Source organism: Oncorhynchus mykiss, chromosome 22 (assembly GCF_013265735.2).
Source record: "Oncorhynchus mykiss isolate Arlee chromosome 22, USDA_OmykA_1.1, whole genome shotgun sequence".
Taxonomy (NCBI): Eukaryota; Metazoa; Chordata; class Actinopteri; order Salmoniformes; family Salmonidae; genus Oncorhynchus; species Oncorhynchus mykiss.
In genome coordinates, this window is record NC_048586.1 from 520,410 (window position 1) to 541,338 (window position 20,929).

At 43.9% G+C, this 20,929-nt stretch overlaps 1 protein-coding gene across 8 annotated transcripts in view; it reads left to right on the top strand.

The window, feature by feature from the left end:
• The window catches only part of mycbp2 (MYC binding protein 2), a 294,316-nt gene that overhangs the window by 247,297 nt on the left and 26,090 nt on the right, over window positions 1-20,929 (top strand). For 6 of the 8 annotated variants that reach the window (XM_021578600.2, XM_021578599.2, XM_021578604.2 and 3 more), the window contains exons 58-71: window positions 5,674-5,891; window positions 6,620-6,778; window positions 7,184-7,344; window positions 8,940-9,096; window positions 12,598-12,822; window positions 13,310-13,375; window positions 13,720-13,959; window positions 14,168-14,257; window positions 14,382-14,462; window positions 14,661-14,939; window positions 17,239-17,522; window positions 17,944-18,160; window positions 18,466-18,567; window positions 18,836-18,964. In XM_021578600.2, the coding sequence (XP_021434275.2) occupies window positions 5,674-5,891; window positions 6,620-6,778; window positions 7,184-7,344; window positions 8,940-9,096; window positions 12,598-12,822; window positions 13,310-13,375; window positions 13,720-13,959; window positions 14,168-14,257; window positions 14,382-14,462; window positions 14,661-14,939; window positions 17,239-17,522; window positions 17,944-18,160; window positions 18,466-18,567; window positions 18,836-18,964 (2,408 nt within the window). The remainder of the gene's footprint in view (window positions 1-5,673; window positions 5,892-6,619; window positions 6,779-7,183; window positions 7,345-8,939; window positions 9,097-12,597; window positions 12,823-13,309; window positions 13,376-13,719; window positions 13,960-14,167; window positions 14,258-14,381; window positions 14,463-14,660; window positions 14,940-17,238; window positions 17,523-17,943; window positions 18,161-18,465; window positions 18,568-18,835; window positions 18,965-20,929) is intronic. The other 2 variants (XM_021578603.2, XM_021578605.2) reach the window with 1 other exon arrangement.

A 20,929-nucleotide genomic window follows, 5' to 3' on the forward strand; every position in this document is an offset into this window, starting at 1 on the left:
ATCTCCGGATTCCAACCTCAAGCTCTGAACCTTTACACCAGATCATCGTAGCTAGCTAGCTGCTATCCGAGTACCTACTCCTGGCTAACGTCCCTGTCCCGACGCAAGCACCGTTTAGCCTGGAGCTAGGCCCATCTCCCGGCTAGCCAAAGAGATCCACCAGCCAGTTCTTGGGCTACAATACCTATTTTGCCAATTGGCCTGGACCCCTTGACTGCCGACACAGAACCCCCCGATCCATCACGACTGGTCTGCCGACGTAACCATCCGAGGGGGTTTCAACAGGCTCTTCCGTTGCGATGTCGCCAGATGCCCATCTGCTAATCCCGGCCCGCAAGCTGTCTGAATCACCGTGTCTCCAGCTCGCCAAAGCGTAGTAACGACCACTGAATTGTCTCCCTGACTCATCTAGTGCTACTCATTGGACTCTATGATCACTCAGCTGCACATGCCTCTCCCTAATGTCAAGATGCCTCATCTATTACTGTTTCGGTTAGTGATTATTGGCTTATTTCACTGTAGAGCCCCCAGCCCTGCCCAATATGCCTTTGATAGCCCTTTTGTTCCACCCCCCACACATGCGGTGACCTCCCCTGGCTTAACTGGTGCCTCCAGAGACAAAACTTTGACAACCAGTTCTTATAGCCTTTACCCTCATCCTACCTCTCCTCTGGTGATGTAGAGGTTAACCCCTCCAGCCCCCAGTACCGATTTACTAGACAACCAGTTATTATAGCCTTTACCCTCATCCTACCCCTCCTCTGGTGATGTAGAGGTTAACCCCTGCAGCCCCCAGTACCAATGTACTAGACAACCAGTTCGTATAGCCTTTACCCTCATCCTACCCCTCCTCTGGTGATGTAGAGGTTAACCCCTGTAGCACCCAGTACCAATGTACTAGACAACCAGTTCTTATAGCCTTTACCCTCATCCTACTTCTCCTCTGGTGATGTAATGGTTAACCCAGGCCCTGCAGTGCCTAGCCCCACTCCCATTCCACAGGCGCTCTCATTTGTTGACCTCTTTAACCGTAAAAGCCTTGGTTTCATGCATGTTAACATTAGAAGCCTCCTCCCTAAGTTTGTTTTATTCACTGCTTTAGCACACTTCGCCAACCCTGATGTCTTATGCGTGTCTGAATCATGGCTTAGGAAAGCCACCAAAAATACTGAAATTTCCATCCCCAACTGTAACATTTTCTGACCAGCACTAAAACATCCTGTGGCGTTCTGCATCAAATAGCCCCCGCGATATGCAACTTTTCAGGGAAGTCCAACCAATATACTCAGTCAGTTAGTAAAGCTAAAGCTAGCTTTTTCAAACAGAAATGTGCATCCTGTAGCACTAATTCCAAAAAGTTTTGGGACAACGTAAAGTCCATGGAGAATGAGAGCACCTCCTCCCAGCTGGCTAGAACCACCGATCTATCTACTATAATCGATAATTTCAATAGGCATTTTACTACGGCTGGCCAAGCTTTCCACCTGGCTACCCCAACAGCTCAGCACCCCCAACAGCAACTTGCCCCCCTGCTTCTCCTTCACCCAAATCCAGACAGCTGATATTCTGAAAGAGCTACAAAATCTGGATCCCTACAAATCAGTCGGCTAGACAATTTGGACCCTCTCTTTCTAAAAAATTATCCGCCGAAATTGTTACAGCCCCTATTACTAGCCTATTCAACCTCTTTCGTATCGTCTGAGATCCCCAAAAGATTGGAAAGCTGCCGTGGTCATACCCCTCTTCAAAGCGGGAGACACTGTAGACCCCAACTGTTATAGACCTATATCCATCCTGCCCTGCCTTTATAAAAAATCTTTGTAAGCCAAGTTGACAAACAGATCACCGACCATTTCGAATCCCACCGGACCTTCTCCGCTTTGCAATCTGGTTTCCGAGCTGGTCATGGGTGCACCTCAGCCACGCTCAAGGTCCTAAACGATTTGATAAAATACATTACTGTGCAGCCGTCTTCATCGACCTGGCCAAGGCTTTCGACTTTGTCAATCACATCATTCTTTTTGGCAGACTCGACAGCCTTGGTTTCTCAATTGACTGCCTTGCCTGTTTCACCAACTACTTCTAAGACAGAGTTGTGTGTCAAATCTGAGGGTCTGTTGTCCGATCCTCTGGCAGTCTCTATGGGGGTGCCACATGGTTAAATTCTCGGGCCGACTCCTTTCTCTGTATACATCAATGATGTACCTCTACGCAGACGAACCCATTCTGTATACATCTACATCTGGCCCTTCTTCGGACACTGTGTTAACAAACCTCCAAACGAGCTTCAATGCCATACAACACTCCTTCCGTGGCCTCCAACTGCTTTTAACTTCTTGGCGCACCCATCCCGTTAGCGGGATCATTTTCGTCAACATCCGCTGAATTGCAGAGCTCCAAATTAAATTACTAAAAATATCACATTTTCATGAAATCACAAGTGCAATATAGCAAAACACAGCTTAGCTTGTTGTTAATCCACCTGGCGTGTCAGATTAAAAAAAAGATTTACAGCAAAAGCTATCCAAGCGTTTATGTTAGGACATCTCTCTCAGCAGACAAAATATTACAAACAGCTTGCAGCAAAGTAGATAGGTCACTAAAGTCAGAAAAGCAATAAAATTCATCGCATACCTTTTGATCTTCGGATGTTTGCACTCACGAGACTCCCAGTTACACAATAAATGTTCCTTTTGTTCGATTAAGATTATTTTTATATCCAAAAACCTCCATTTGATTGGCACGTTTTGTTCAGAAATCCACAGGCTCGTGCAGGTCATGACGGGCAGATGAAAATTCCAAATAGTATCCGTAAAGTTCGTAGAAACATGTCAAACGTTTTTTATAATCAATCCTCAGGTTGTTTTTACAATAAATAATCGATAATATTTGAACCTGACCGTAGCTTTTTCGATAGCAGAGAGAGAGAAAATGTCTGCTCCAAGCTGTTGTGCATGCAAAACTCTGCTGGCACCCAGCCATCCTCTGACGCGATGTGATTGTTCTCGCTCATTTTTCAGAATAAAAGGCTGAAACTATGTCTAAAGACTGTTCACACCATGTGGAAGCCATAGGGAAAGGAATCTGGTTGATATCCCTTTAAATGGAGGGAAGGCATGCAATGGAACAGGGAGATTTGTTTCTCTTAGGCACTTCCTGGTTGGATTTTCCTCAGGTTTTTGCCTGCAATATCAGTTCTGTTCTACTCGCAGACAATATTTTGACAGTTTGGGAAACTTTAGAGTGTTATCTATCCTAATCTGACAATTATATGCATATTCTAGATTCTGGGTCTAAGAAATAGGCAGTTTCATTTGGGTACGTTTTTCATCCAAACATCAAAATTCTGCCCCCTACACTCAATAAATGCTAGTAAAACTAAATGCATGCTCTTCAACCAATTACTGCACGCACCCGCCCGCCCGACTAGCATCACTACTCTGGATGGTTCTGACTTATAATATGTGGACAACTGCAAATACCTAGGTGTCTGGTTAGACTGTAAACTCTCCTTCCAGACTCTTTAAGCATCTCCAATCCAAAATGAAATCTAGAATCGGCTTCCTATTTCTCAACAAAGCCTCCTTCACTCATGCTGCCAAACATATCCTCGTAAAACTGACCATCCTACCGATCCTTGACTTCGTTGATGTAATTTACAAAATAGCTTCCAACACTCTACTCAGGAAACTGGATGTAGTCTTTCACAGTGTCATCCGTTTTGTCACCAAAGCCCCATATACTACCCACCACTGCGACCTCGTTGGCTGGTCCTCGCTACATATTTGTCGCCAAACCCACTGGCTCCAGGTCATCTATAAGTCTTTGCTAGGTAAAGCCCCGCCTTATCTCAGCTCACAGGTCACAATAGCAACACCCACCCGTAGCACACGCTCCGGCAGGTATATCTCACTGGTCATCCCCAAAGCCAACACTTCCTTCGGCCGCCTTTCCTTCCAGTTTTCTGCTGCCAATGACTGGAACGAATTGCAAAAATCCCTGAAGTTGGAGACTTCTATTTCCCTCTCTAACTTTAAGCATGAGCTGTCAGAGCAGCTTACCGATGGCTGTGTACAGGTACAGTGAATCTGTAAATAGCACACCCAACTAACTCATCCCCATATTGTTATTTATCCTCTTGCTCTTTTGCACCCCAGAATCTCTACTTGCACATCATTGTCTGCACATCTATCACTACAGTGTTCATGCTAAATTGTAATTATTTATGCTCTATGGCCTATTTATTGCCTTAACTCCCTTATCTTCTACATTTGCACACACTGTACATATATTTTTCTATTGTGTCATTGACTGTACAGTCGTGGCCAACATTTTTGAGAATATACATATACATTTTCACAGTTTGCTGCTTCAGTGTCTTTAGATATTTTTGTCAGATGTTACTGTGGAATACAATTACAAGCATTTCATAAGTGTCCAAGCCTTTTATTGAGAATTACATGAAGTTGATGCAAAGAGTCAATATTTAAAGTGTTGACCCTTCTTTTTCAAGACCTCTACAATCCGCCCTGGCATGCTGTTAATTAACTTCTGGGCCACATCCTGACTGATGGCAGCCCATTCTTGCATAATCAATGTTTGGAGTTTGTCAGAATTTGTGGGGGTTTGTTTGTCCACTAGCCTCTCAATGGGATTAAGGTCTGGGGAGTTTCCTGGCCATGGACCCAAAATATCAATGTTTTGTTCCCCGAGCCACTCACTTTTCCTTATGGCAAGATGCTCCATAATGCTGGAAGAGGCATTGTTCATCACCAAACTGTTCCTGGATGGTTGGGAGAAGTTGCTCTCGGAGGATGTGTTGGTACCATTCTTTATTCATGGCTGTGTTCTTAGGCAAAATTGTGAGTGAGCCCACTCCCTTCTTGGCTGAGAAGCAACCCCACACATGAATGGTCTCAGGATGCTTTACTGTTGGCATGACACAGGACTGATGGTAGCGCTCACCTTGTCTTCTCCAGACAAGCTTTTTTCCGGATGCCCCAAACATTCGGAAAGAGGATTCGTCAGAGAAAATGACTTTACCCCAGTCCTCAGCAGTCCAATCCCTGTATCAGTCTGTCCCTAATGTTTTTCCTGGAGAGAAGTGGCTTCTTTGCTGCCCTTCTTGACACCAGGCCATTTTGCAAGGTCACACTCCTCACTGTGTGCTAGAGTTTTTTTTTTTTTAAGTGTTACATAGGTCCCTCTCTTCACAAGGAAAAAATATGCCTCAATCTCATAAAGTCCACCATTATTGATTTTCCTCAATTTAATGTTTTGGGAAAAACACTCAAAACGCTAATCCTCTTGTACCGAATGACCGATCTGCACGAAAGTTGATGTCTCCCAACGCAACATTTCCTAGGCTAAAATTTCAAACACCATTAACCAATGAACTGGGCGGGTTCTTGCAAATTTGGTGCCAATCAGTCCAGCGCTCCTGGAGAGGAGAAGGAGTTAACATCAGCTAACATGCAAATTGTCTAAAAATACATCAAAGGCACATTGCACAATTTGTTTGATTAGGAGTTTGGATATTTGTCAAGTGTGGTTTGGAGTACAGAATTAGCTAATCCTAGGGCGATGTGTCCAATTTGTCCTGATGGTGGCACAGTTGGCCCACAGCTTGAACCAAGGCATTGCTGCTTGCTGCTTTAATTTATATATTTGTAGCACTGTCCTCCCCTCCAGATGTGGGCTCTTCTCTGTTGCGCCACCCCTCCCCGGAACTGTCCCGTCTCATCTCGGCCCACGGATCCCTCAGTAAGGGCGAGAGGAACTTCCAGTGGCCTGTCCTGGCCTTCGTCATTCAGCACCATGACCTGGAGGGTTTGGAGGTGGCCATGAAGCACGCCCTGCGCAAGTCTGCCTGCAGGGTCTTCGCCATGGAGGTAATGTCCGTCAAAGAGATACTCGTGCACATAACAGTTGGCATTTTAGCATGTCCCATCAGAAAATGTGTCAAGCTCCCTTGGAATGCTAACACTAGCTGGCCATGGAGATATGTCAAAGATAGTCATATACAAGATGGTGGACAGTAAGCATTTCCCATCAGAAAATGTGTCACGCTGCCTGAAGTGCCAAGTTCATGCTTACATTAACATTCAACAGTTAGCATTACCTCAAATGCTAACGTGATTATCCTCCTTTTGAGGTACCTCAGTAGTCGCTAGACGGCCTTGTTAGAAAGGACAAATGTGTAGTATCTGAGATGAGAAACTGATCTGAAAATGTATTGTTAAGGTTGCTCCCGAGTGGCGCAGCGGTTTAAGGCACTGCATCTCGGTGCAAGAGGCGTCACTACAATCCCTGTTTCAAATCCAGGCTGTTTCACATCCGGCCGTGTTTGGGAGTCCCATAGGGCAGCGCTCAATTGGCCCAGTGTTGTCCGGGTTTGGCCGAGGAAGGCCGTCATTGTAAATAAGAATTTGTTCTTAACTGACTTGCCTAGTTAAATTAAAAACAATATATATATTTAAAAGGTTAGGTTAGGGGTCAACCTTTGTACATGGTTGGTTTTTGGTACTTTTATATGAAAGTAAATGAATACATTGCTTCAGGTCTTTGAAATGTAAAGGACTGTTTTCTGAAGTGAGTGAAAGCCACTCCCCCTCCTCAGGCGTTCAACTGGCTGCTGTGTAACGTGATCCAGACCACCTCGCTGCACGACATCCTGTGGCACTTTGTCGCCTCCCTCACCCCGTCACCCTTTGAACCCAAGGAAGAGGAGGAGGAAGAAAACAAAGCCCCCGGGAACAAGAAAATTGTGATGGAGCAGGTGATGTTTGATTAAGAATTCAGGAGCGAAGTGGTGGGGGGAGGTTAATTTTATTGCCGCTTTCTTCAACAGGTCTCTTGCTAAATAGATAATCTCAATGAGACAAACCTGAATAAAAAAGGCTTTTGAGGTACCAGTACAAAATATTCAGATGGTTTTTTTGTCAACTGAACTAAAACAGATGTATACTGTAATTTAAATGAATTAATCAGGCCCTATTCCCAGTCATTTCACATGATTAATTCATTTCAATTTACTTATTTCGTTATATGAACTGTAACTCTGTAAAATCTTTGAAATTGTTTCATATTGCGTTTGTTTTTGTTAAGTATACATGTACGTTTGTAGTCATTGCGTCCCTGTGTTTTTAGCTTATTTTCCATTATGTTTTCTTCGTACACAAAGGAGAGAGACCTGGCTGTGTGTGAGCACCCGCTGTCTGACATTGTGATTGCCGGGGAAGCCGCCCACCCCCTCCCCCACACCTTCCACCGCCTCCTCCAGACCATCTCTGACCTCATGATGTCACTTCCTAGTGGCAGCTCCCTGCAGCAGATGGCCCTCAGGTACGATGGCCCTGTTGCTCAAAGTTTACCTCCACTTTCAACTCAAACCTGCCCTAAATTATTTAACCCTATTATCCACCATACACTTGGAACAGAGCATATTATCTTGTAATAACACTAAAACTAAGGGAAGATATCTTTAAAAGGTCAAATCCCTTTCTGTATATATATGAATAAGGCCCTATAATATTCACCACCGCTTTTTTCACTTTTTAACCTCTACGTGATCGATTTCCCTATACCGAGACGGTTGATGCTAATGTGACTAGAATGACTTATATGGGTAGAAAGCTTAACTTCCTGTTAATCTAACTGCATTGCCCAATTTACAGTAGCTATTACAGTGAAAAAATACCATGCTATTGTTTGAGGAGAGTGAACAACAGCTTTTCACGGGCTAATGGTTTGATACATTCACCTCTGAAGGTAAATAATGTACTTACATTCAGTAATCTTGCTCTGATTTGTCATCCTGAGGGTCCCAAAGATAAAATGTAACAGTTTTGTTTGATAAAATCAATTTTTTATATTCAAATGTAGGAATTGGGTTTTACAGTTTGAAACCCTGCAGTCTCTGGCTCCACAACCACCTGCCTGGCCATCTAGATGTGTGAAAGTTAGTGCATAAGCTAATGATCCGTCATGTATGACATTCCTGTGAGTGTGTAAACTTAAGAAAAATGATATGGTAATACAGAATTTATGTTCAATTGACCAATTCGGCACATTTGGGCAGATAGAAAATATTGTGCAGTATTGCAATGCTTCACTGGATCAATCTGAAACTTTGCACCCACTCCTGCCATCTAGTGGCCAAAATCTAAATTGCGCCCTGACTCCTATATTATGGCCGTTCTCTGGCATTTCAAAGATGATGGAACCAAAAAACGCATTGAAAACGCATGATTTTTAGTTTGTATTATCTTTTACCAAATCTAATGTGTTATATTATCCTACATTAATTTCACATTTCCACATTTCCTTTCAAATGGTATCAAGAATATGCATATCCTTGCTTCAGGTCCTGAGCTACAGGCAGTTAGATTTGGGTATATCATTTTTGGCGAAAATTGAAAAAAAAGGGTCAGATCCTTTTAATAACGCTCTTTCACATTCCGAGCAATTTTTCAGTCCCACAAAAAAACGGCAACAAAGCACCTGTGCAAAATAAGTCATGAACTTCTCTTTCAGTGTCTGATTGAATAGGTTTGGTATATGGTCGTTTAGCAGACACTCTTTTATTCATAGTGGCCAACATGTGACACATATTCTGTATACATGGCCCATGCAGAAATTTAACCCACAACCCTGGTGTTGCTAGCACCATCCTCCACTCGGGCTCCCGAGTGACACAGCGGTGATTGGGAGTCCCATAGGGTGGTGCACAATTGGTCCGGGTTTGGCCGGGGTAGGATGTCATTGTAAATAAGAATTTGTTCTTAACGGACTTGCCTAGTTAAATAAAGGTTAAATAAAAGGTACAAAAATCATTTAAAACATTTTTTAAAAATCCTCCAACTTAGCTACCACTTTACTGATCAATGTGAGCGCGTAATTCAACCTTGACCCGGAGTCTTTCCCCATCTATCTATCAGGTGTTGGAGTTTGAAGTTCAAGCAGTCTGACCACCAGTTCCTGCACCAGAGCAATGTGTTCCACCACATCAACAACATCCTGTCCAAGTCAGATGACGGCGACAGCGAGGAGAGCTTCAACATCAGTGTGCAGTCTGGCTACGAGGCCATGAGCCAAGTGAGACTAAATCCCATAGGAGATAGGGCCGTTTCCCGGGACCCATATTATATTAAGCCTAGTACTGGACTAATAAGGTTTATTTAAATGGAGAATGATTTTTAAACCAGGACTAGGTTCAAGCTAGATCTGGCCCATTAAGTTTTGTGGTAGCTAGCTCGACCTTATGAAGGTTGGTAGAAAAGAGACTAGGTGAGACCACGGAAGCTGTCTGAGACCCAAGTGCAGACCAACAGATACCGGGGTTGTGTTCATTAGGGGATACAACGGAAAGCTGTTTTTAACCTTTTTTATTCAGTCCGTTTTATTCCATTTAGTGCATAATGAACTTGACCCTGGATCGTCTGATACTTGTGTATTATTGATGAAATTATTGTTTTTATATTGGACTAGGTTTAGGAGTTATGACATTGTTAAACCTTTTCTGTTATCCTTGATGATTTTAAATTCATTGTATCCACTTGTGTGGCTGAAATTAGAGGCTCCATTGCTGCTATGTGGTTAGCAGTTTGTCTTTCTACTTTGTATGCATTAGCCTAAGCCTACCTATTGTGTTAAAAGCACACATTTTTTGCTGCTTTAACGGTAGCCTACCTTTCCTCTCCTAGTTGGGTGTGAGAGTTCAAGTGCGCCTAGTATATGTGGTATCATTGAAATAGAGTAGCTTGCCCACATGGGCAGAGAATCTCGTGGCAGTTAACTCAAATAGGAAATTTGATTAGACTTTAGATTACTACGGTGTCTGTAAATAAATATTGATGACGGAAAGAGTCGAGGTGCAATCAAAAAATGTAATCATCATTGAAAAGGAAAATGCATTTTCTGTAGGTAAGGCTACTATGGTGTGCGAGCATTGTGCCTTTTCCGTTTCAGTATTGATTACCCATTTATTTGTCTTCCTGCAAATCGTCCTCCTAAAAATAGGCTATATCCTGTATGCAAAACATAGCAAGTGCCGCTGTCATCATTCTTGCTGCCTCAAGTTCAGTAGCCATACGTGCGAGATACGTGGGCGGAAAAGCACGGAGCAGTTATCTTTCCAAGGAAATGTACTTCCGAAATATGATTGGGCTATAGTTTACTACATTGCCTAGAAATAAAAATGTATCACCCATATTTCTCTGTTTGAAAATCATCCCACTCCTAAAGGGTAGGCTATAAAAATAGCTCATGAGAAACTCGAACTATGCTCTCTTCAAGCTACGTCTAGCATATTCGCTGATATAGCCCAGTAATACAAATAGCCTAATAAACTCAGCAAAAAAATAAACTGACCTTTTTCAGGACCCTGTCTTTCAAAGATAATTTGTAAAAATCAAAATAACTTCACAGATCTTCATTGTAAAGGGTTTAAACACTGTTTCCCATGCTTGTTCAATGAACCATAAACAATTAATGAACATGCACCTGTGGAACGGTCATTAAGACACTAACCGCTTACAGATGGTAGGCAATTAAGGTCACAGTTATGAAAACTTGACACACTAAAAAAGTATTTCTACGGACTCTGAAAAACACCACAAAAAGATGCCCAGGGTCCCTGCTCATCTGTGTTAACGTGCCTTATGCATGCTGCAAGGAGGCATGAGGACTGAAGATGTGTCCAGGGCAATAAATTGCAATGTCCGTACTGTGAGACGCCTAAGACAGCGCTACAGGGAGACAGAACAGACCGCTGATCGGACAGGATCGAAACATCTGAACATCACACCTGCAGGACAGGTACAGGATGGCAACAACTGCCCAAGTTACACCAGGAACGCACAATCCCTCCATCAGTGCTCAGACTGTCCGCAATAGGCTGAGAGAGGCTGAACTGAAGGCTTGTAGATCTGTTGTAAGGCATGTCCTCACCAGACATCACCGGCAACAACTCCGCCTATGGGCACAAACCTACCATCGCTGGACCAGACAGGACTATCAAAAAGTGCTCTTCACTGACGAGTTGCGGTTTTGTCTCACCAGGGGTGATGGTCGGATTTGCATTTATCATTGAAGGAATGAGCGTTACACCGCGGCCTGTACTCTGGAGCGAGATCGATTTGGAGGTGGAGGGTCCGTCATGGTCTGGGGCAGTGTGTCACAGCATCATCGGACTGAGCTTGTTGTCATTACAGGCAATTTCAACGTTGTGCGTTACAGGGAAGAACTTCTCCTCCCTCATGTGGTACCCTTCCTGCAGGCTCATCCTGACATGAGTCTCCAGCATAACAATTAAGAGGTCGACCGATTAATCGGAATGGCCGATTAATTAGGGCCAATTTCAAGTTTTCATAACAATCGGAAATCGGTATTTTTGGGCGCCGATTTTTATTTATTTAAATGTAACACCTTTATTTAATCTTTATTTAACTAGGCAAGTCAGTTAAGAACACATTCTTATTTTCAATGAAGGCCTAGGAACGGTGGGTTAACTGCCTCATTCAGGGGTAGAACAACAGATTTTCACCTTGTCAGCTCGGGGGTTCCAATCTTGCAACAGTTAACTAGTCCAACGCAATAACGACCTGCCTCTCTCTCGTTGCACTCCACAAGGAGACTGCCTGTTACGCAAATGCAGTAAGCCAAGGTAAGTTGCTAGCTAGCATTAAACTTATAAAAAACAATCAATCATAATCACTAGTTAACTACACATGGTTGATGATATTACTAGATATTATCTAGCGTGTCCTGTGTTGCATATAATCTGACTGAGCGGTGGTAGGCAGAAGCAGGCGCGTAAACATTCATTCAAACAGCACTTTCGTACGTTTTGCCAGCAGCTCTTCATTGTGCGTCAAGCATGACGCTGTTTATGACTTCAAACCTATCAACTCCCGAGATGAGGCTGGTGTGACCGAAGTGAAATGGCTGGCTAGTTAGGAAATGTCAGGGAGCTTGCAGGTGCCTTTGTGGAAGAGTTGGGTAACGTCTCACAGCAAGAACTTGCAAATCTGGTGCAGTCCACGAGGAGGAGATGCAATGCAGTACTTAATGCAGCTGGTGGCCCCACCAGATACTGGCTGTTACTTTTGATTTTTACCCCCCCCCACACACACCTTTGTTCAGGGACACTTTGTTCCATTTCCGTTAGTCACATGTCTGTGGAACTTGTTCAGTTTGTCCCAGTTGTTGAATCTTGTTATATTCATACAAATATTTACACATGTTAAATTTGCTGAAAATAAACGAAGTTGACAGTGAGAGGACATTTCTTTTTTTTGCTGAGTTTGTAATGGGCCACGTGAGAATCTCTGGTAATTGAACCTATTTCTTTAGTTATTTTTGTGCATTTGATATTGCCTATAGGGCGTAAAATTGCTTGGACCATAGCTGGCAAGTGAGCTGTGTCACATATGCCTAAAATAACATTTAGATTGTAAAACCTTGTCTGTTATCCTATATGATTTTAAATGCATTGTATTCACTTGTGCGGTTGAAATTGACATATCTCTATATTGTCCATTCAAATGGTATCTATCTATATAGCTGGGCGATGTTGAACATCATTTGATCTTCCAGGAGCTGTGCCTGGTGACCTGTCTGAAGGACCTTACCAGTGTGGTGGACATCAAGACGTCCAGCCGTTCGGCCATGATCGGCAGCCTGACGGATGGCTCAACTGAGACCTTTTGGGAGTCGGGCGATGAGGACAAGAACAAGACCAAGTGCATTACCATCAGCTGCGTCAAAGGCATCAATGCCTCTAACATCACTGTGCACGTGGACAACTCCCGTGACATTGGGGTGAGTAGGGAGCGATTAAAGGGACATTTGTTTGTATTTATTTATTGCCTTGGCAGCAGCTACTCTTCCTGGGGTCCAGCAAAATTAAATGAAGGCAGTTATAGAATTTTAAAAACATTACAATACATTCACAACACATTAAGTGTGTGCCCTCAGGCCCCTACTCTACTACCACATATCTACAACACAAAATCCATGTGTACGTATGTTATCGTGTGTGTGTGTGCATGTGTCTGTGACTGTTTGTGTTGCTTCACCGTCCCCGCTGTTCCATAAGGTTTATTTTTAAATCAAATGTTACTGCTTGCATGAATTGGAATAGAGTTCCATGTAGTCAAAGTCTATGTAGTACTGTGCGCCTCCCATAGTCTATTCTGGACTTAGGGACGTGCACTCCAAAATCACATTTGTCAGATGCCACAATCTAAAATTCATGGAAAACTGTCTGTTTCATTGATATTAAAGGCGCTCTTCTCTAACTCCACAGAACAAAGTCACCTCCATGACGTTCCTGTGTGGCAAAGCCGGGGAGGACCTCTGCAGAATCAAACAGGTATGGCCTCTTATTTCTATAGCCCAGCTCCAGGCATCTGAGTGAGTGGGTTTTTTGAATAAGGAAGGATTCTCTCTACTCCCCAGTGCATTACATTTGACTCAAACCACATGGGGCACTGGTCAAAAGCCTCTGGTTAAAAGTAGATTACTACATGTAGCTAACCACAGGATATGGCAAACTTACAGCAATTGAAGCCCTTCTGTACAATTTGTATTGCAATTTACTGTATGTCCATAAAAGCCAATTTCAGAAGAAAAAGGAGAAGCAGTACTAAACATTTTGATTCACCTTGGCATCAACACAACCTTCACTGACCAATCCCTTCCATCTCCCCTCTCCAGATGGACCTTGATTCGCGTCACATGGGCTGGGTGACCAGCGAGGTTCCTGGGGGAGACCACCATGTGATCAAGGTGGAGCTGAAGGGGCCCGAGAACACGCTGCGGGTGCGCCAGGTCAAGGTGCTGGGCTGGAAGGCTGGCGAGAGCATCAAGATCGCAGGGCAGATCTCGGCCAGCGTGGCCCAGCAGAAGAACTGCGAGGCCGAGACACTCCGTGTTTTCCGCCTCATCACCTCACAGGTCGGTTCACCTGTCAATCAATCGTACTATGAGCTCATAGGACCGTTCACCTGTAAATCACTCATAATATTACCTCACTGGTCGGTTGGCCAATCAGTCACTATGGGGCCAAAATGTTAATGTTTTCTTTCTCTACCACTTTAGGTCTAATAGAATTGGATAGGTTCAAGCTTTATCCTTGGTGTGCATGTGTTGTGTGTGTGTGTAGGTATTTGGGAAGCTAATCTGTGGAGATGCTGAGCCCACCCCTGAACAGGAGGAGAAGAACCTGCTGTCATCACCAGAGGGGGAGGACAAGGTCAGGGGTCGTAGTGTATACCAGTGTTTCCCAACCTTTTTCACCCACCCCCTATTTCACACTGTCGTTTTACAAATAAAGATCAGAAAACAAACATGATATGTTATTGTTTACCTGTCATCAGGCGCCGTCAGACGCAGACCTGAAGGAACACATGGTGGGCATCATTTTCAGCCGGAGCAAGCTGACCAACCTGCAGAAACAGGTCAGTTGTCTGTGGAATACCTGGCCATTAACTAAAATAGTACAATACAACAACACAAAATGTGATATCTGGCTACAGTAATCCTCAGTAGAAGGCTATAAGGGTTCAAGTCCCTGACTCTGCTTCCCCTGTCTGTTATCTTCACACTTGGAATTGACTTCATATCCCTTTATCGCTTTCCCCTCCTTCCCCCTCCAGGTGTGCGCCCACATCGTCCAGGCCATCCGCATGGAGGCGACCCGGGTGCGTGAGGAGTGGGAGCATGCCATCTCCAGCAAGGAAAACGCCAACTCGCAGCCCAGCGACGACGACGCCTCCTCGGACACCTCCTCGGACGCCTACTGCTTCGAGCTACTCTCCATGGTGCTGGCGCTGAGCGGCTCCAACGTGGGCCGCCAGTACCTGGCCCAGCAGCTGACACTGATGCAGGACCTGTTCTCGCTGCTGCACACGGCATCGCCCCGTATCCAGAGACAGGTGGGGTGTACCCACAAAAACACTCAACACATAACAATAGTTATTTATTTACAGTTGAAGTCGGAGGTTTACATACACCTTAGCCAAATAAATTTAAACTCCGTTTTTCACAATTCCTGACATTTAATCCCAATAACATTTGCCTGTCTTAGGTCAGTTAGGATCACAGCTTTATTTTAAGAATGTGAAATGTCAAAATAATAGTAGAGAGAATGATTTATTTCAGCTTTTATTTCTTTCATCACATTCCCAGTGGGTCAGAAGTTTACATACACTTGCCTTTAAATTGTTTAACTTGGGTCAAACGTTTCGGGTGGCCTTCCACAAGCTTCCCACAATAAATTGGGTGAATTTTGTCCCATTCCTGACAGAGCTGGTGTAACTGAGTCAGGTTTGTTGGCCTCCTTGCTGGCACACGCTTTTTCAGTTCTGCCCACAAATTTTCTATAGGGTTGAGGTCAGGGCTTTGTGATGGCCACTCCAATACCTTAACTTTGTTGTCCTTAAGCCATTTTGCCACAACTTTGGAAGTATGCTTGGGGTCATTGTTCATTTGGAAGACCCATTTGCCACCAAGCTTTAAACTGATGTCTTGAGATGTTGCTTCAATATATCCACATAATTTTCCTACCTCATAATGCCATCTATTTTGTGAAGTGCACCAGTCCCTCCTGCAGCAAAGCACCCCCACAACATGATGCCGCCACCCTCGGGATGGTGTTCTTCGGCTTGCAAGCCTCCCCCTTTTCCTCCAAACATAACAATGGTCTCTATGGCCAAACAGTTCTATTTTTGTTTCATCAGACCAGAGGACATTTCTCCAAAAAGTACGATCTTTGTTCCCATGTGCAGTTGCAAACGGTAGTCTGGCTTTTTTATGGCGGTTTTGGAGTAGTGGCTTCTTCCTTGCTGAGCGGCCTTTCAGGTTATGAGGACTCGTTTTACTGTGGATATAGATACTTTTATACTTGTTTCCTCCAGCATCTTCACAAGGTCCTTTGCTGTTGTTCTTTGATTGATTTGCACTTTTAGCACCAAAGTACGTTCATCTCTAGGAGACAGAATGTGGTGTTTATACTTGCATACTATTGTTTGTACAGATGAACGTGGTACCTTCAGGCGTTTGGAAATTGCTCCCAAGGATGAACCAGACTTGTGGAGGTCTACAATTTTTTGGCTGATTTCTTTTGATTTTCCAATGATGTCAATTAAAGAGGCACTGAGTTTGAAGGTAGGCCTTGAAATACATCTACAGGTACACCTCCAATTGGCTCAACTTAGCCAATTAGCCTATCAGAAGCTTCTAAAGCCATGACATCATTTTCTGGAATTATGTACATTTCTGACCCACTGGAATTGTGATACAGTGAAATCTGTCTGTAAACAATTGTTTAAAAAATTACTTGTCATGCACAAAGTAGATGTCCTAACCAACTTGCCAAAACTATTGTTTGTTAACAAGAAATGTGTGGAGTGGTTGAAAAACTAATTTTAATGGCTCCAAACTAAACAATTGTACCTGTTGCAAAAGTGGTAGAACTTAGGTCACAAAGTTAGTATCTTCCAAAACTGAGATTTGCGCGATTTAAACAATCTCAGGTACATCATTTTTTCTTGGGTTGAGATTTGAATCTTGCCCATGTCTGGCAGCACCCGAACAACTAACCTACAGTCCGCCCTTTTTCTTTACATACAGCAGAGCTAACCAATTGAAGCATTAACACACAGTGTCTCGGGACTAGTTTGAGACTTGTTCGTTATAAAAGGCTTGGGTTTTTCCAACTCTAACATCCTCACATTTGTGAGAGAACTTTAGCGTCACAAACATAACTGTCATCAAAGATAGGGAAATGCTCGGAACTTGGGATTCTTGACCAATCACGTTCATGTTGTCATGCGTTTGGTATCTGTTTGGATATTTCAAGTAAAGTGGATCACAAATTTTACGTTTACAGATGCCCTTATGCAGAGCGACTTACGGTAGTGAGTGCATACAGTTTCATACTTTTTTCGTACTAGTCCCCCATGGGAATCGAACCCACAATCCTTGCAAGCTCCATGCTCTACCAACTGAGCTACACGCGACACAGAACAGTACACTATTAGCAAAAATGACACACTTCAAACTGTTGCGTCAGTCATGGCTTCTAGTGTTTATTTTTTAAACAAGGCTAAATCAGTGAGGTCAGCCCCACTTTAACATCCGTAAAGCTGAAGAGAGTCTCTGTATATCACTCCAGCCATTTAATAACATTGACTACATGGCTATCCTTTCTCACCCTTCACCCGTCTTTCCTAGGTGACCTCTCTCCTCCGTCGTGTCCTCCCAGAGGTGACACCCGTGCGCCTGGCCAGCATCATCGGCATCAAGGCCCTGCCGCCTGCCGATATCAGTGACATCATCCACTCGACCGAGAAGGGTGACTGGAACAAGCTTGGCATCCTGGACATGTTCCTGGGCTGCATTGCCAAGGCACTCACTGTGCAACTCAAGGCCAAGGGAACCACCATTGCCGGCACGGCGGGCATGGCGGCAGGCAAAGGCATCACTACTGTCACGCTGCCCTTGATCTTCAACTCCAGGTGAGACCACAACTTTGTGATTTACCTTCATGAGGCACAATAATTTTTTTTTAAATGGTCCAAAAAGTTGTGAATTATGACTATGTGGACTTGTCCAATTAGAAAAGCTTGCTTTTGTTTTACTTTGCAAGACGTGAGATGACCCAAGTCATCTCACAAAAAACGATTCATGACTTCGTCGACAAACATTTTGAGATATTCTCAAACCAATTGTCAAATGTGATTTCTCCTGATTGAACAGGAATTTTCAATAATAATGTCATTCAAATGTATTTATAAAGCCCATTATACATTTTACTGACATTCTCTTGTATTCATACATTTCTGGAATTGGCCTATATATACAGTACTTGTTTTGCTGATCTCTGTAGTATTGTGTCCCATAATGAACACATTGGTCACTGCCTCTCTCCATGTTCAGCTACATTCGCCGGGGGGAGAGCCACTGGTGGATGAAGGGATCCACTCCCCCTCAGATCGCTGAGATCATCATCAAGCTGGTCAAAGACATGGCTGCCGGACACCTGTCGGACACCTGGTCTCGGGTGACGAAGAACGCCATCGCTGAGACCATCATCGCCCTCACCAAGATGGAGGAGGAGCATCGCTCGCCAGTCCGCTGCATCGCCACCACCCGGGTACGGCTGTTCTCATATCACACGACCATATTGTGTGTGTGTTTAGCAGACCTGGGTTCAAATGCAATTTCATTACTTTCACATTTCATAGTATTCAGATTCATTTTTGGAAAATACAAGTAGTTAAATATTGGAATGTAAGTGTATTTAAATAACAAATAATGAAAATACATGTATTTGAACCCAGGTCTGGTGTTTGTGTGTAGTGTGTGACGATGTTTGTATGTGCACATGCACGTGTGTTAGGTTAGTGCGTGTGTTTGAGTACATTTTTAACCTCTCTGTCCTTTCTCTCTGTACTGTAGTTGTGGCTTGCTCTGGCCTCTCTGTGTGTGCTGGACCAGGATCATGTGGACAGGCTGTCCTCAGGCCGCTGGATGGGCAAAGACGGACAGCAGAGACAGATGGTAACTTATTAGCCTCATAGAACACGTGCATTTTGGTAAAGCAATATAGACTCTAGACTCTTTTTTTTCTTCTCAATTGTAATCTGTTGAGATTATGCATAAATTCATGGATTTTATTTATAGCACTCCAAATCGCATTCCTTACAAATCCAACAATTTTACATTTAGCTATACACATTTTACTGTTCTGGGTGGATGAAATGAGGGAAAGTTGTCTTGAGGGTGTTCAGGTCATAACCGTAAAGTCTCGTTGTGCTCCCATCCACAGCCCATGTGCGATAACCATGATGACGGCGAGACAGCCGCCATCATCCTGTGTAACATGTGTGGTAACCTGTGTACCGACTGTGACCGCTTCCTCCACCTGCACCGACGCACTCGCTCCCATCAGAGACAGGTCAGTAGTACCCACATTCACCTGTAGGGGGCACTCTGCCCCCAGTCATAGCGCTAGACTGGGAGCCTGTCGAAGTGTCAATGCTTCTTTCCACCTTGGTACCACCTGCAATAATGTGTATACCAGGGTTTCCATTAGGAAAATTTGCCGCCGGACAAGATTGAAGTTTACTAGACATTTGAGAATTTTACCAGACATCAGTATGCATTCGGTGCGTAACCCATTATAGTGTTTACTCACTGTGCTTAGAATGCAGAAATCACATTTTGATTATGGTAATTCATTTTAACAGAATAGAAATTAGTCTGTAAAGTTGTAATAAAGTAGAACGATGTTCTTATACCAACATGGACCAACATGAAAGGTGTTATTGTCTTCATCCCTACTATAAATGCGCCGAATACAGTGAAATGCTTACTTACAAGCCCCTAACCAACAATAGTTGTTGACTTCTGTAACCATGAAAGCCTTGGTTTCATGCATGTTAACATTAGAAGCCTCTTCCCTAAGTTTGTTTTATTCACTGCTTTAGCACACTCTGCCAACCCGGATGCCCTAGCCGTGTCTGAATCCTGGCGTAGGAAATCCTGAAATTTCCATCCCTAACTATAACATTTTCCAACAAGATAGAACTGTCAACGGGTGGGGAGTTTCAATCTACTGCAGAGAGAGCCTGCAGAGTTCTCTCATACTATCCAGGTCTGTTCCCAAACAATTTGAGCTTTTCCTTCTAAAAATCCACCTTTCCAGAAACAAGTCTCTCACCGTTGCCGCTTGTTATAGCCCCCCCCCCAGCCCCCAGCTGTGCTCTGAACACAATATGTGAATTGATTGCCACCCATCTATCTTCAGAGCTCATACTGTTTGGTGACCTAAACTGGGACATGATTAACACCCCGGCCGTCCTACAGTCTAAGCTAGATGTCCTCAATCTCACACAAATTATCAATGAACCTACCAGGTATAACCCCAAATCCGTGAACATGGGCACCCTCATAGCTATCATCCTGATCAACCTGTCCTCTAAATACACCTCTACTGTCTTCAACCAGGACCTCAGCGATCACTGCCTCATTGCCTGTGTCCGTAACGGGTCTGCGGTCAAACGACCACCCCTCATCACTGTCAAACGCTCCCTAAAACACTTCAGCGAGCAGGCCTTTCTAATCGACCTGGCCCGGGTATCCTGGAAGGATATTGACCTCATTTCGTCACTAGAGGATACCTGGTTATTCTTTAAAAGTGTTTTCCATCTTAAATAAGCATGCCCCATTAAAAAAAAATGTTTGATCCAAGAACAGATATAGCCCTTGGTTCACTGCCCTTGACCAGCACAAAAACATGTGGCGAACTGCATTAGCATCGAATAGCCCCTGCAATATGTAACTTTTCAGAGAAGTTAGGAACCAATATACACCGGCAGTTAGGAAAGCTAACGCTAGCTTTTTTCAAATGGAAATTTGCATCCTGAAGCACAAACTCCAAAAAGTTCTGGGACACTGTAAAGTCCATGGAGAATAAGAGCACCACCTCCCAGTTTCCCACAGCTAGGAAACACTGCCACCACCGATAAATCCACGATGAGAATTTCATGAAGCATTTTTCTACGGCTGGCCATGCTTCCCACCTGGCTACCTCTACCCCGGTCAACAGCCCTGCACCCCCCACAGCAACTTGCCCAAGCCTCCCCCATTTCTCCTTCACCCAAATCCAGATAGCTGATGTTCTGAAAGAGCTGCAAAATCAGGACCCCTACAAAGCAGCTGGGCTAGACAATCTGGACCCTCTTCTAAAATTATCCGCCGCAATTGTTGCAACCCCTATTACTAGCCTATTCAACCTCTCTTTCGTATCGTCTGAGATCCCCAAAGTTTGGAATGCTGCCGCAGTCATCCCCCTCTTCAAAGGGGGAGACACTCTAGACCCAAACTGTTACAGACCTATATCTATCCTACCCTGCCTTTC